This window comes from Eubalaena glacialis, chromosome X, assembly GCF_028564815.1.
Source record: "Eubalaena glacialis isolate mEubGla1 chromosome X, mEubGla1.1.hap2.+ XY, whole genome shotgun sequence".
Classification (NCBI taxonomy): Eukaryota; Metazoa; Chordata; class Mammalia; order Artiodactyla; family Balaenidae; genus Eubalaena; species Eubalaena glacialis.
This window is the reverse complement of record NC_083736.1, coordinates 108,342,614-108,359,391: the sequence shown is the minus strand read 5'-3', so window position 1 is coordinate 108,359,391 and position 16,778 is coordinate 108,342,614. Positions and strand designations below refer to the sequence as shown.

The 16,778-nt window shown below is 36.0% G+C and overlaps 1 protein-coding gene across 3 annotated transcripts in view; it reads right to left on the bottom strand.

Annotated features, from left to right (window-relative positions):
* WDR44 (WD repeat domain 44) overlaps nt 1-16,778 on the bottom strand; it is an 89,284-nt gene that overhangs the window by 44,187 nt on the left and 28,319 nt on the right. For 2 of the 3 annotated variants that reach the window (XM_061179511.1, XM_061179513.1), the window contains exons 2-7: nt 14,036-14,069; nt 8,851-8,925; nt 4,105-4,744; nt 3,482-3,612; nt 1,770-1,865; nt 354-490 (exon numbers count right to left, since the gene is read on the bottom strand). In XM_061179511.1, coding sequence (XP_061035494.1) covers nt 354-490; nt 1,770-1,865; nt 3,482-3,612; nt 4,105-4,744; nt 8,851-8,925; nt 14,036-14,069 — 1,113 coding nt within the window. Of the gene's footprint in view, nt 1-353; nt 491-1,769; nt 1,866-3,481; nt 3,613-4,104; nt 4,745-6,551; nt 6,613-8,850; nt 8,926-14,035; nt 14,070-16,778 lie in introns of those variants that run through there. The other variant, XM_061179512.1, reaches the window with a different exon arrangement.

The following is a 16,778-nucleotide window of genomic DNA, read 5'->3' as shown; positions in this document are numbered from 1 at the left end:
CACTCTCACAGAAGAATATTATTCAGCCATAAAAAGGAAGGAAATCCAGCCATTTGTGACAACATGGATGGACCTTGGGAGCATTAAGCTAAATGAAATAAATCAGACAGGGAAAGACAAATACTTTATGATATCACTTATATGTGGAATCTTAAAAAAAAAAGCTCATTTTAAAAAAGAGAGAGAAAAAAGTTTAAGAATACATACATTAACTAACTCTAATTTTAATTCTAACTTTAAAAAAAGAAGACTGAATGAAACCAAATTAGGGACTCTCATAGTTCATAAACAGAGAACTTTTCACCACTCTGAATGAAATACTACAAATGATAAATAATAACATTAGGCCATACCTTACATATTCCTTAGTCCTTCTCATGATGTGTAGAGTGAGAGGATTAATACCTGTTGGCAGTTTCTCTTCTGCAAGACTCAAAGGTATTTCTTCTCCAGTATCCAGATTCTTAATCATTACACTGGCTAAAATTTCCTGAAGTAAAAAATAACACCAAGAGTACCTATAATTTAATTATCTTTTTGAATCTACAAAATCCTCAAAAATTCAAGCTAAGAACTTTCTAGATACATTCAGTACTATGTACAATAATTTTTTAAACATTTTTAGTGAGATACAATTTCCACACCACAAAATGCACTCATTTAAAACGTATAATTCAATGATTCTGAGTACATTCACAGAGTTGTGCAATTATCACCATTATCTAAGTTTAGAACATTTCTACCTCCCCCAAAAGAAACCATATACCCATTAACTGTCATGCCGTATTCCCCTCTCCTCCCAGTCCCTGGCAACCACGAATCTACTTTTTTTCTCTATGGATTTGCCTATTCTGGACATTTCATATAAATTAAATCATATAGTATGTAGTCTTTTGTGATTGGCTTCTTTCACTTAGCATCATGCTGTCAAGGTTCATCTATATTGCAGCATGTATCTCTTTCCTTTTAATTGCCAAAAAATAGTCCACATGGATGGAAATACTACATTTATCCATTCATCAGTGTTGGACATTTGTGTTGTTTCCACACTTTCGCTAGTATGAACACCTATGTATATTTTTTGTGTGGATGTATGTTTTCCTTTCTCTTTGGTGTATACATAGGATTGGTATTGCTGGGTCATGGGAACTCGATGCTTAATATTTTGAGGAACTACCAAACTGTTTTCCAAAGTACAATAATTTTTTTAAATGTACTGTTTAAAAGAAACAAAAATTAAGATTTTGCTTCAAAACTTCATTCTGAAAAAATCGGCCAATAGATGTATACTAAATTTTAAGGTAAGAATTAAACATTGAGTCTGTATACACTGTATATAATCTAATATGTATAAAAACATATACCTATAATATCAAGTTTTTTTTAAGCCCACTTTCTATAAAACATAGGCCTTGCTTTCAATACACTTATTCCACCATATAATTATGTGAAAGGGCAAGTTTAAGTCAGAGTTCAAACTCCAGCATATTAAAAAAAAAAAAAACTAAGACAATCTTCAATTTTCATTTTTTCCTCTACATTATGATTTTTTTGCCTAACAGCAATAAAGCTAATTTTTTTAAATCATGGTAAAATATATATAATACAAAATTTACCATTTTAACCACTTTTAATTGTATAGTTCAGCGGCATCAAGTACATTTACATTGTCGTGCAACCATCATCACCATTCATCTCTAGAATTTTTTCATCTTCTCATCATGACCTTTATATTCTATGTTTTCAAGAACAAAAAAATCTAATTATACCTCATCAGTAAGCTCTCTCCCAGAGTTGGATCTAGGTCTCTGAGGGCCCATCACTTCACCTGCTATTGTCTGCCCATCAGGTGCTTTTCCATTTTCCTGAAATTATAATTTTATAAACAGAAAGTAGACTGAATCAATTTCTATAAATATTCAATTATTCATTACCACACACAGTTCTAAAGAATTCCATAATACAGATAATGGAGCCTACTAAAAATTTAAATGGAGCACTCCATTTCAGTCTTTTATTATTCCCAGCATGCTGAAAAACATTAGGTACCAAAAGTGTTGCTGCTCATGAAATAATGTCTGAGTAGTCTTGAAAGCAAATAAATGTTCTATTTGAACCTGGCCCAAAAGCAGTTCTCTACCAGTAAAATGCCAGCACTAATATTGCCATTAATCAGAGCTATACACATGGATATCTTGAGGGTAGGGGTTGGCAAACTTTTTCTGTAGAGCCAGATAGTAAATATTTTAAGCTTTTTGCTTCATATATAGTATCTGTTGCATATTCTTTTTTTAAAAACAACCCTTTAAAAATATAAAGACCATTTTTAGCTTGGGGACCCTACAAAATCAGGCCACTGTTGACCTCTGCTCTAAGGCTCTGAAAAGACTATAGTGTCTTTTTGTGTGTGTATGTGCTTTGAATTTTATTCCAAGTTCCAGTGGCCACAGAATCCTTGATTTTTAAAAAAATTTTTATTTTATATTGAAGTATAGTTGATTAACAATGTTGTGTTAGTTTCAGGTGTACAGCAAAGTGATTCAGTTATACATATACATGTATCTATTCTTTTTCAAGTTCTTTTCCCTTTTAGGTTATTACAGAATATTGAGCAGAGTTCCCTGTGCTGTACAGTAGGTCCTTGTTGATTATCTATTTTATATATAGTAGTGTGTATACGTTAATCCCAAACTCCTAATTTATCCCTCCCCCACCTTTCCCCTTTGGTAACCATAAGTTTGTTTTCCAAGTCTGTATGTTTCTGTTTTGTAAATAAGTTCATTTGTATCATTTTTTTTTAGATTCCGATATCATATGATATTTGTTTTTCTCTGTCTGACTTACTTCACTTAGTATGATAGTATCTCCCAGTCGGCTAACCTGCCCTAACCACAGCTACCACATAAGTAACCCCCTTGAATCCCAGAATTTGGCGGTGGTAGAAATTCATGTTATCAAGTCCTTTCTATTGCCTCATATATGGATACATAGCCTAGTGTATGAAGTTTTTTTTCATGATTAGGAAAAGGAAATTATAAAAAATAAAAGTCCCCAATTTTGACCACTATAGGTCAGATAAATGAAGATTATAGTTGGTATTTATTAATAAATATTACATATAGCAGCATTGTCACTTTTTGAATACCTATTACATGCCAGGTACTTGGCATACTCTAGCTCATTTCAACCTTGCAAGAAACCTTCAAGGAAGGTTTTCCCCTCATTTCATCAATGAGCCATCTCAGACTCAGATGTTAAATAGCTTGCCAGAATCAGCCAGCTACTTAAGTAGCAGAGCTAGACAAGGGATGTAAGGTAGCCAGGTTTTGGGGACAAGCAAATATTTGGCCTGGAGAAGAAAGAAGGTTCAACAATCAACAAACCAAAACCAAAACCAAAACCAAAACCAAAACCATCAACAAACCAGCCAGTTGCAGAAAGTTGAGAAAGCCTGTATCAAATATAACACAAATTCACCAACCTGGGCAGTAACTATCTTATCTCCACTGGTAGCACTTGCCAAATCAAGAGAAGGCTGAGAATCTTTGACTGTACTCTCTGAAGCCATGTTTGTAGTTAGGAGAGTATCAGATGTAATATTCTCTTTGGGAACTGCAATAATAATAACAACAACAACAACAACTAATATTTATATAAGACCTTATACATAGCTTGAGAAGTGCTTTAACCTTTATCTGGCTGATGCTTAGAACAATCCTCTGAGAAAAGTGGTTTTATTACTCTCGTTTTATATATGGGGAAACCAGGGTTCAAATATGTTAAATTCCTCAAGGCTACACAACTTACACATGAAGAGAACTAGGACTTGAATTCAAATCGTAAGTCTCCAAATCCTATGCTCTTTTCACTATGCCACACTGGCTCTCCAATGGTAACAGATTTGAAAGTCTGCTGAAATGTTTAATTACAGTAATGTAACACCACCAATGTAAACATTTTGACTTTCTATTACTAAAATAAGTTTTATAACTTGGTCATCAATGTGGTTATATACAGCAAAAACTGAAAAAAAAAAATCAGAAAGTTCAAGTTTCAACTCCAAAAACTCCCCACAAAAATAGCTATTTCTCAATTAATACTTGCCATCTAGATCAGGTGTCTTAAGAGCCTCAAACTCCAATTCGCTTTTCTTTTTTCTTGGTGGTGGAGCAGGTCGAGATGGAGGTGGGGGTCTAGGAGGCGGGAAATTAGTTGGAGGAGGTGGGCGTGCTGGAACAGGCTTCTTTGTACTAGCTACTATATCAGGTTCTGGAGTAAGCTGTCTTGGTGGTTTGGCAGGAGCAACTTCTTCCACAACAGCAAAATCTTTAGTAGATAAGGAGTGTGAGGACGCAGGTTCTAGAACGTCACTTTCTTTGACTTCCACTGCTTCCTTGTTCAACACTTCTGTTTCAGTTTCAGGCACATTAAGCTGTTGTTCAGTTGAACTTATTTCAGTTAACTTAGTGGTTTCATCTACTGGCTTGTCACATGTGTCATCAGAAGGAAAACATTTTTTTGATTCTAATTCAGTTTCTTCAGATACATCCTGACTCTCTGCCTTTTGGGAATCTTCCTGCAGTACTTGATCTACGGCTAACAATCCAGGTATATTGCTAAGATCTGTTCCAGCCATGATAGGACTGGCAGTAGCCTGATCAGACTGTCCTTTTCCTTTGGAATCCAAAGAGTCATCTTCAAGCTGTAGTACTTTCTGACTCTCCTCAATAATACTTTCAATAATCTGATGAAAGGTTAAAAAGCAGTTGAAAAAAAAACAGTGAAGCTATTTACAAGAACAAAATAACAGCTAATAATTTATATAGTACTTACTATGTGCCAGGCAATGTTCTTAACACTTTACGTATTTTAATCTTTACAACAACCTTGTAAGATAGCACTCTTACTATCATCATTATACAAATGAGGGAACTAAGGCACAGAGGGACCAAGTGATTTGTCCAAGGTCACAAAGCTAGTAAGTGATGAAGCTGGCATGAAAGTAGGGAGTTTGGTTCCAGACACTGTACTCTTAACCATTATATAGGGAATCTGTGTTAGTACGTGTAATCACAAAAATTCAATCAACGCTGTAAAAGAAAGTTTAAACCTAAATTTACATTCAGATGCTTCATGTCATAGTTCATTTACATATTTATGCCAAGTTAGTTGCCTGCTGGTTTGAGCCTAGTTAACAAAACTATGAGAATAAAAACCACCTTGTACAAGATTTCAAGTTGTTCAGCTCTGAACTCAAGCCTGACATGGAAAGCCAGCAGATGCAGGGAGATTAATGTTCTTAAACAGGCTACATCTAATCCCCTGCTCTGCAGAGAGATGGCAGGACCATGAAAAGAGTTCAAATACCCAGCTCATCTTGCCTTTTTTCCCTTTTATTTCTTATCTACAGTTGAAAACTACAGGCAGGCTTTCTGCGTCTCCTACAAACATTTAGAAGAAAATATATTTCCTACCCAGTCCTGTTATTATTAACACAATAAATCTCCCAGCCCACTCACTTATCTTTCCACCACGGAGACATGGATGACTTCTGCTTTCTCAATTCTTTGGCTCCAGAAAGTTAACAGAATGTGTTATGGAACTATCTTGATGTGGTCTACTACAAATTCATGCCAAGTTGAACTGGATATTAAGCTGTTCAATAATATTCATCCCTGATTTCCCAGCATATTCTACATATTAATTTTTCTCAATCTTCAAATTTTTATCCTAGACCTACCTTACTTTTACCAGAGAAATATTAACTAGAGTCCACCTAATTTGTCAATTAGGTAGTTACTGAGCTCTGAGTACTTTAGCAATAACAGAAGCCAGATTACAGTACATTTACGAATGAATAAGAGGTGAAGACATAGGGACAGCCAGCACACTCTATGTTCTCAAAAAGCTTGGCTATACATGGAAGAGGGTGCAAGAAAATGATCCAGCATTTTTATAAGCAGAGGGGAAGGAGCCAATGGAAAGGAAGATAACAAGTTCTGGAGAAGAAAGGAAAGAGGGTCTGCTGTGTATTAGACCCAGTACACACACTTGCCATTTAATCTTTACACAGGCCTTGTGAGGGAGCTAGATTATCTCCCTTCTACAAAAGCAGGAATCTGAGGTAAAGGCATTAAGTATTTCGCCCAAGGTCCCACAGCTAGTAAGCTACAAAGTCAAAACTGAAATCCGGGTTTTTCTCCAAAGAATCCAGTGTTCTTTATATTATATCATTCTACTTTGGACAGGAAAAAAAAAAGAATACTAAATTCTCAGGAATGGCATGAAAAAGAGGTAAAAGATGAAAACAAGTTTGCAGGTGAGGGAAGTGAGAGATGATGAAAAGGACTGAATTCAGGCTTCTTAGCCTCTAACACCTACATGCAGTGGGAAGCAAGGTTATCTGATGAAAGTAAGCAGATGCAGGTGGGCACAGTGAGCATGAGGTGAATGTAAAGGTTTCAAATAATCACTATGCAGAGTGAAAAGGCCTATGCCATCAGAGGGCTTAAAACAAGGTTGAAAATCTTAAACCTTCTCTAATCCCTTACCTGAGGACAATCTCTTCCTCTTCTGAACTCCTATCACTCTTACTGTTCATTATCATATGAACTAGAATATAAATACAGAGTAGTACATGAGCTAGCTCTATATAAATATTTTCTCCACAGCTGGAAAACAAGGCCCATGTTTTCTACCTCTTGATATGCCCCCATAGCACTTATTTACAGTACCTAGCCCTGTTTCCCCACCCCCGTTCCCTGCCGGGTTTCAGGAGGTAGCAAATGGGGAAAGAACAAGAGAACAGTGAGAATCAAGACTAACATAGAAAGGATCATGCTAAAGGAACTGTTTGTTTCCTATCACCTCCCTGCTTCAAAAAAATCATTGCTTTCACAGCGACTGTAAAATAAAAACCAGATGTTTTAGTATGACATCAGAGGCATTCCCATAATCTGGCCCTAACTTTGGTCTCTAGACTCATCGTCAAACATTCTGCACATTCCTCATCTCCACGCCTTTGGTTATGCCTTTCCTCTTCCATCTCTGCCTGCCCAAATCTTATCCATTCATCAAGAAGCAGTTCAGATGCTAAGTCCTCCTTCCCCATTCCTATCCTCAAGGAGAAAGTAAAGCCTCCCTTTGTGTTCTTATAAAGTTTGCAAGTTTATTTGAACACTTATTACACTCAGTTTTGTGTTTATCCAATTTTCTCCACTAAAATGTAAGTTACTGGGAACAGGGACTGTGTCCTGATCCAGGGTATAACTCCACAGCCTTTATCATTAATGTTGGATACTTAATTCACTAGAAAAGGCTAGAACTTAAAAAGTAATACCTAGAGTCTTAAGACTCACGCTATGGCTCCATAGTGTTTACTATTTTTTCAGCTTCTAAACTCTCCTTAAAAATCACTTTTTTTTGGCTACTAACTATACTTACCCATTTGTAATTTATCCCAAGAAAAAATTCTTAAAAAGGGAAAGAAAAGCTCTAGTGGAAAAACAGAAACTTTTCAAGTATTCAACAATAAAAATGGCTAGATACATAATAATCCATTTGCTTGATGGAAGCTAATAGACCAAATGAAAACTGAGTATTAAAATCATGTAGAAATATGATGAAAATCAAAAAATGTTAAGAGGAAAAGGTAGAATATAAAATTCTGTCAGAAACAAAACAACACCATCACCAACAAAATTCTATCTACACTACAAATAGGCCAAAAAAAAAAAGCAAATGAGTGAGAACCAGAAGGGAATGCCAAAAAATCAAGACAGCTGTTTGTTTGTATAGAATTGTGGGAAATTTCTGATTAAAAAAAAAAAAGGGTACCACTCTTGTTAGCTCATTCGTGCTGATGCACAAAACCAATTTTCCCAAAAAGGAAATTTTTCTTTTTAAAGGAAAAAGTATGATCAATATTAAAATATGTAGTCCATTAATTTCTAAATTCCATAAGGGTAGAACAATGAATCTACACTGGTGGTGATTTTGCCCGGTATCATTCCCCCAGACATTCAGTGATGTCTGGAGACATTTTTGGTTGTCAAGATGGGGTAGGGGTTGGTGGGGGGGTGGGGGGGGGGCGGACGTTGACATCTAGTGAGTCAAAGCCAGGAATGCTGCTAAACAGTCTACAATGTACAGAACAATCTCTCCTTCCCCCCACAACAAAGAATTATTCACCCCAAAGGTGTTGCTGTTGAGAAACTCTGGGATAGAGGATGTGTCGTCGCATTGGTCTCTGGAAATCCACTCGCTAGAACAGTGCTTGGGGCACAGAAAACACTCAAAACTGGTATAAATGAAAAGACACACACCATTCTTTCTCCTTGGGTTTTATCCTGATACTGTGAACAACCCATTGCCAACATTTTTATCTTATGCTCAGTCTCTTCCAGTAAACCAAACCCTGAAGCTTCATATGATCAATTCCTTAAAAGTTATCAAAGGTACTAGAAGAGTAATGACTTCTTGTAACCTCTAACTCCTCAAGACATTAGAATTTGCTGCACTCAGTTTTTCAGTACCTTTACCTCTTGGTACTAACCTCAAGAGTAGCTATAGCTTACTCTAATAAAAATACAAGTATAAAAAATAAAAACATTACAAAACATTTTTCAAAATACTGATTCAAGGATAAATTACCAATTAGTTCTATTACAAAATGCCTTCTAAAAAGCCTGATGCGCCTTCAATCACAAATTCAACAGATTCAGGAACGTTTACTGAACATCCACCACGTACAGGGCACTATACTAAAAGAATATAAAAAATTTTCCACTTTAAATATACCATAAAAATATGACATCTGCTAAACTAATATTGACATTTTATCTTACAAACCTTTTTAGACACATCTTGCTTCAATTCTTGTACGGGGGACTCATTTCCAACTTTGTATGCAGAGTTCTCTGCTTCCTATTTTAAAAAGAAAAGAAACAAAGACCAAATATCTTTTCTTTAAAACTTTGTTTAAAATGGGTATAAATTAGAAATTATAGCATTAATAAATCAAAGGCCCATAAAGAGCTTAGCTGTTTGTATACTGATAGATGCCCAGAGATTTTTATGCCAATTGGGACAATTTAATTTGCATAGGAAGGTTACCAATCAGCAATTTTCGATTTTTCTATTGTAATAGGATATTTTCCTTTACATGTACCCAACTTTTTAACATTAAAAAACTGTGCAGGAAGATAAGAACTACTAAGTACCTTTGTAGCTTAAAAAGATTAAGGACTTAAGCAAAGGGTTGAATTAGAATTGTTATTTTTTCCAAAGTATCGCTTCATAAATATGAATAAACACAAAAGTACATAATGAGGAAGACCATATTCAGAGAATCATTTTCTTAAAAACTCTATACGCTTTAGATAAAAGGAATCAAGATTTAACCGGTATTAAATGAAGTCTCCAAAACAGTAACAGATGAAAAAAATTAAACCCACCAAAAATACATATATATCTACGTATACATTCATATACACATACGTACATATATATATATATTTGGGAGGTTAGAGAAGGTAAAATGGATGCTGCATTTCTGTTGGAAAAAAAATTCGGGTAAAGTAAGATAATCATACATTTGCAAATCTTAACACAATATTCTTTTCCATCTTAAGTTTTCTTTACATTTATAGAAGTACAGCAATTTGAATGTACTACTAATACTGAGAAAAAAACTTTTCATAATTCTTGGTGTACATCACAGAGCTTGTCAGAAAGTCACTATAACCATTTTTGACAGATAAGTGACCTAAGATACATAAGGATGTATGTATGTATTAAGGTAGCAATTATACAAGTATCAGGATAGGCTCCAATAATCTCTCTACTCCAGAGATTATTATAATGCTAAAGATTTAATGTGCTAGAGAAATTTCTGTAGGACTTCCAATATCTTCAAGCTGAAAAGTTGTTTCATTGAATTCCTCCCAGCATTTGGGAAATACTACCAATTCTTATATAGATTCTTCTAGAGAAAAGTTGTTTCATGGAATTTGAAGTATTAGATAAAATCTAAACTCTACCACAGCCCATGAGCACCTAACATGATATGGCTCCTGCCTACATCTTTGACATCTATATTTCTCACCTCCCTCTCCCATCACAACCACACAATTATACTTTGGCCAACTGGATGGTTCCTTACCATCCTTAGGGTCATAGCTCAGGCATTATTACATCAAAAAAGCCTTCCCTGACCACCCTGAAACAGCCATCTTGACAAGATGAGAGAGAATTCTTGAAAGCTGATGATAATTAAGAACGGTTAATGCATATTAGAGAAACACCTTCAACTGTCCTACAAATTAACTGTATTTACCCAATTACCCTCCAATAACTGTTCATTAGTAGGGAAATCAGAAGCACTGTACAACCTTAATTCCATGGATATTTTCCCTAAGTTAACCTAAGAAAAATACATACTAATAATTCCTGTACCTCAGTTTAATTTGTTTTAATACTTACAAAGATCACAGACCAAAACTGCCAAGCAATGATTAGGCTTCTATTTTATTTGGCTTTAACGAAACTCTCTTAGACTTTGAACTTTTGAAAGATATCAACTCCTATAAGGTAAACTGCTGTTAAGTCCTAGTTTTAAGGAGTGAAATGGCACCTACCAGAGGATCTGATCTCTAGAGAGGTTAATTGGAAGATTTCTTAGTAACACCTGATTTAGTATATATAGTCATCTATGATTCTCTCCTTAGTGAGCTTTAAGGTCCAGGTCCTTCCCCTAGCACCTCGATCAGGCTTTGAGGACAAAGCAATGGAAGCCAAGCATGTGCCTACAGACAACCAACGCCAACTTAGCTAGACTTGAGACAGTCCTCAATTATTACCTTTTTCTGGAGATGGGCTGCCCCATTACTGTAGCACAGTACCTACTAAATCCCAGCTTCCCACCATTAGGCCATTTCTCTAACTCCTACCTATCACAACCTCAGATACATGCTTTCTTAAAAGGTATGATAGAGCATTCAATTTCTAGCAATTCACACCACTGTTTCCCTCCATCTGTATTGGATATTAGAGAGCCGTTTGTACCCTCCTCATAGTATTCAGTTATAAGAATTGAGCTTTTTAATTTTAATAAGCACATCCAACAAAAGACCCAGTTTCACAAATCATTTGAACAAAAGTGATCTACACTCAAAGAAATCTTCATTATTATCTACTAAAGAACACTAAGCTAAAAATGTTAGCTTACTAAAATGTTACTAAAAAATTCAGGTCACTTCTGGTTTTTAGTAATGAGGAAGTAACTGTGTAATGAGTAATGAGTAATTAACTGTGACTAAAGTGAAATTTTAAAAAATGTTTGAGATGTGACCGCCACTCTTTTTTGCTGAGAGAAAAAAAAAACAAGAAACAAAAACCAGGAAACAACTCTTAAATAGTTGTCATATGCATCCATCCATTCCTATCAACACCATCCCTCTGTTGGAGTCTCATGTCTTGACATTCTAACCTCTTAATAGCTCTCTCTGCACTTAGTCTCTTTCCCCCGAACTTTCTTCCACCCTTCTACCACTTATCTTTTGTTAATTCCCCAGCAAAAAATCTTGTAAGACATATAAAAATTGACTTTAAATATCTTGCTTCAAAATTTTAAAGCCCAGATTTCTTAACCTGACATTCAAGGCTCATGGAAATCTGGCCCCAATTTACTTTACCAACATTCCACCACTGAAATGTTTACATTAGTCACACCAGTCTTTCAATGTGCCCAGCAAATTCTCTGCTTTGCATATTAATTAGTTCATACTATTACCTAACATACAATGCTTTCCCAATTTTTCTCTATCCACCTATGCAAATCTCTCCCAATTTTCAAAGCCTAACACAAGTTCTACCTCCTCCCGAAAAATTTTCTCTCCTATTCCAGGCAACAGTGCTCTCACGATTGCTCTATGTCCCCCTTCCTCCTCCAAACTCCCTGTAGTACTTAAGGTCTATTCTAGTCTACAAACATCAATACCTCATGTATCATCCCTTCTTATATATATGTATCTTTTCTGTGAGGTTGTAAAGTCATCAAAAATAGGAACTATATCAAACTTTTCTTTGGATTGCTTAAGGTATCAATAGATACACTGTTATACACAATAAGCACTCAATAACCCATGTACATCCACATCATAGAATATTACTTAACGACAAAAAGGAATAAACCATTGACACATGCAACAACTTGGATGGATCTCAATCATTTGAGCCAACCTCAAAAGGTCACACACTATATGATTCCATTTATAGGACATTCTCAAATGACAAAATTATTGAGATGGAAAAGAGATTAGTGGCTGGCTGCCTGGGGTTAGGGATGATGTGGGGAGGTGGTGGGTGTGACTTTATAAAGGAAGCTCTCTGTGGTGATAAACTAGATCTCATCTGGATTGTGGTGGTGATTATACAAATATACACATGTAATAAAATGACACAGAACTATACACTCACACTGTACCACCGTCAAATTCTTGGTTTTGATATTGTACTATAATTAAGACATAACCACTGGGGAAAGTGGGTGAAGGATAACAGGACTTCTCTGTACTATCTTTGCAGCTTTCTGTGACTCTATAATTATTTCAAAATAAAAAGTAAAAAAGAACTATATCCAACTTCATATTTATTTACTAAATATGTACATTTTGTATCTAATTTTATTCAAGTTAAGGACAATCTATAATTACTGAGATAAAATAAATTCCCCAAACCTATTTGTTATAACCTAAAAATATCTTAAGATCTAAGTGGCTTTTAAAATCTACAAGCATAAACAGCAATAGTCTCTGGATAGGAGGACTGGGAAGTGGAAGGTGAAGAATGGGAGGGAAGCTACATTTTCAACCATCTTCTTTTCACACTGAGTGAATTTTAACCATGTCCATGAGTTGTTTTTTAAAATGGTTTTATTAAATAGTTAATATAAAAGAATTTTTATAAAATATAAGGAATAAAGAATTATGATATAACCTTTCTTAAGTACTCAGTTTAAGAAAAGAACAGTATTACTATTAGCTTTCAAGTCTCTTGTATGTCCTTCTCCATTTCCATTACATTCTTTCCCCCTCAGAGATGACTGATATCCTAAACTTTGTGTTTATCATTCCCTTGCTGTTCTTTATAGTTTTACTATGCTTGTGTCTCTGAACAATATATTCTCTAGTTTTGCATGCTTTTGGACTTAATATAAATGGAATCTTACTACATGTATTTTCTGTGACTAGTTTTATTTCCCCCACTCAACACCATGGTGCTGAAATTCATCCATGTTATTGTGTATAACTAATTCATTCATAGCCACTGCTACAGAATATTCCACATGAATACACCACAATTTATCAAACAGATCAATATCCAATGTGTATAAACAGAAGGTAGGGACACTGAAACTGAAAAAAAAATACAGCATGTTTGAGATTATACATACATATGTACTGACGTACACACAAACACAACCATACACAAACATACACATATAGTATATATTCTATTTGATGTAAATAGTTCTGTTTGGTGATATTCTTGTATTTAAAATGGTTCTCATTGGCATAATGTCTCAATATCAAACTTCTTTGCTTGAATATAAGGCTAAGATTGATTTTTATATATAATTATGATACCAATACATGTGCCCATAAGAAGTATACAAGTGTTTTGGTTACTCCATATTTCTGTCATGCAAGTATTACTTTTTCAATTAAAAACACACACACACACAAATACAAGTATTTTATAGTGTTCTTTTATTCTAAAAATTATAAACCAAATAAAAATTAGCAGAAATCTAAAAAATACTTATAGTCCCTTCCTTACAGTACAATATTTAATTAGGTATTTCTAAAGTACCTAATCACACCTAGAGTAAGATACAATGATAATAGTACTTAGCAAAAAATAAGTAATAGCAAGCAAAAGCAGAAAACGAAGAATTACATAAAAGAGAAAAATGAATGAAAAGTGTATACAATTTGTAGAAATATACTTATCACTTTCAGAAAGCACAACTCACCTTTAATGTTGAAATCACAACCTTTCCTGGAGACCTGTTCAGAAATAAAAGCAAGAAAGTGTTGAATAGTGGAAATGAGAAGGGAAATACTTCTACACACTCATTAAAGACAAGCTCATATTTTAAAAAACATTTACAGAAGATATAGAAACCATAAAAAAGTAAAGAAGAAAATTAAAGTGACCCATAGTCTTACAACCAAGAGATTTGAGTTTGTATCTTTTGTCTTCCTAGATACATAACACTATAATTAGCATTAATGTGAATAAAATTTTGTACTCTTCCATGATAAATTGCTTTAAAATAAATTTCTCTAGAAGTGGAATTGCAGGTCAAAAGTATACACACTTTTCAGCATTTTGAGAAACTCTCAAATTGCCCTCCAGAACAGTTGTACCAATTTAAATACACTCCCATTGCTCTGAGTCCCTGTTTCTTAATACCCTTGCCAAAAATGAGTGTTATTTTTAAATGTTTACAAATTTGATAAGCAAAATATATCTTATTGCTGTCTTAATTTGTGTTTCTTTGATTTACAGTATGGATGAAAAGTTTCATGTGCATTAGACATTTACGTTACTTTTAAAGAGAGATAACCTATTTTTGTTTGCAGCTTTTTTTTTTTTTAAACTGGAGCAAAACTCTAAAATACAGAGTGCTCTAGATACAATAATTTTAAAAAGTAACTTTTCACCAATTATTTTCACACCCCCCCTTACATTTTTCTTCAGATAGGAACAATTTGATATCTGCTTCGAAGCACAAAGGAGAGACATACCCTTACAGCTGCTTATCAGGGTTATGCAGTAAGAAGCTTTTAAATGATTCATATGCCATTCCTAAATTCTTTAAATGCAGTGATCACAGATGATACAACTTTGTGTTGAAAGGTGCCTTCAAGATCATCTAGTCATAGAGCCTCTTTTTACAGATAAAGAAACCAAGGCATCTACACGTGGAACTGCTCCTACAGAACACCCACTGAACGCTGGCAGAAGACGTCAGACCTCCCAAAAGGCAAGAAAATCCCCACGTACTTGGGTAGGGCAAAAGAAAAAAGAAATAACAGAGACAAAAGAATAGGGACGAGACCTGCACCAGTGGGAGGGAGCTGTGAAGGAGGAAAGGTTTCCACACACTAGGAAGCCCCTTCGTGGGCAGAGACTGCGGGTAGCAGAGGGGGGAAGCTTCAGAGCCACGGAGGAGAGCGCAGCCACAGTGGTGCGGAGGGCAAAGCGGAGATTCCCGCACAGAGGAGCGGTGCCGACCAGCACTCACCAGCCCGAGAGGCTTGTCTGCTCAGCCGCCGGGGCGGGCGGGGCCTGGGAGCTGGGGCTCGGGCTTCGGTGCTAGCCGGGAGGGAGTCCGGGAAAAAGACTGCAGCTGCCAAAGAGGCAAGAGACTTTTTCTTGCCTCTTTGTTTCGCGGCGTGCAAGGAGAGGGGATTCAGAGCGCCACTTAAACGAACTCCAGAGACGGGCGCGAGCCGCGGCTATCAGCGCGGACCCCAGAGACGGGCATGAGACGCTAAGGCTGCTGCTGCCGCCACCAAACAGCCTGTGGGCGAGCACAGGTCACTCTCCACACCGCCCCTCCCGGGAGCCTGTGCAGCCCGCCACGGCCAGGCTCCCGTAATCCGGGGACAACTTCCCCGGGAGAGCGCACGGCGCGCCTCAGGCTGCTGCAACGTCACGCCGGCTTCTGCCGCCGCAGGCTCGCCCCGCCTCCTCCGTACCGCTCCCTCCCCCCGGCCTGACTGAGCCAGAGCCCCCGAATCAGCTGCTCCTTTAACCCTGTTCTGTCTGGGCGGGGAACAGACGCCCTCAGGGGACCTACATGCAGAGGCGGGTCCAAATCCAAAGCTGAACCCCGGGAGCTGTACGAACAAAGAAGAGAAAGGGAAATCTCTCCCAGCAGCCTCAGAAGCAGCGGATTAAAGCTCCACAAACAACTTGATGTGCCTGCATCTGTTGAATACCTGAATAGACAACGAATCATCCCAAATTTAGGAGATGGACTTTGGGAGCAGGATATATTAACTTTTCCCCTTCTCCTTTTTTTTGTGAGTGTAGATGTGTATGCTTCTGGGTGAGATTTTGTCTGTATAGCTTTGCTCTCACCGTTAGTCCTAGGGTTAGGTCCGTCCGTTTTTTTTTGTTTGTTTGTTTGTTTTTTTTTTTTTTTTGGCTTAAAAATTTTTTTTTTCTTTTCCCTAATAAATGTTTTCTTAATAATTTTTTCCTTATTTTCTATTTTTAAAAAAATTTTTAATAAGTTTTTTCATATTTTTTATTTTAAAAAATTAAAAAATTTTTTCTTAATAAATTTTTTCTAAATAATTTTTTCTTATTTTTAGTATAAAAAATTAATAAATCTATTTTTAAAAATTAAAAAAAATTTTTTTTCTTAATAAATTTACTCTTAATAATTTTTTTTCTTATTTTTTATTATAATTGCTTTATTTTATTTTATTTTATCCTCTTTTTTTCTTTCTTTCCATTTTTTCTCCCTTTTATTCTGAGCCGTGTGGATGAAAGGCTCTTGGTGCTCCAGCCAGGCATCAGGGCTGTGCCTCTGAGGTGGGAGAGCCAACTTCAGGACACTGGTCCACAAGAGACCTCCCAGCTCCACGTAATACCAAACGGCGAAAATCTCTCACAGATCTCCATCTCAACATCAAGACCCAGCTTCACTCAACGACCAGCAAGCTACAGTGCTGGACACCCTATGCCAAACAACTAGC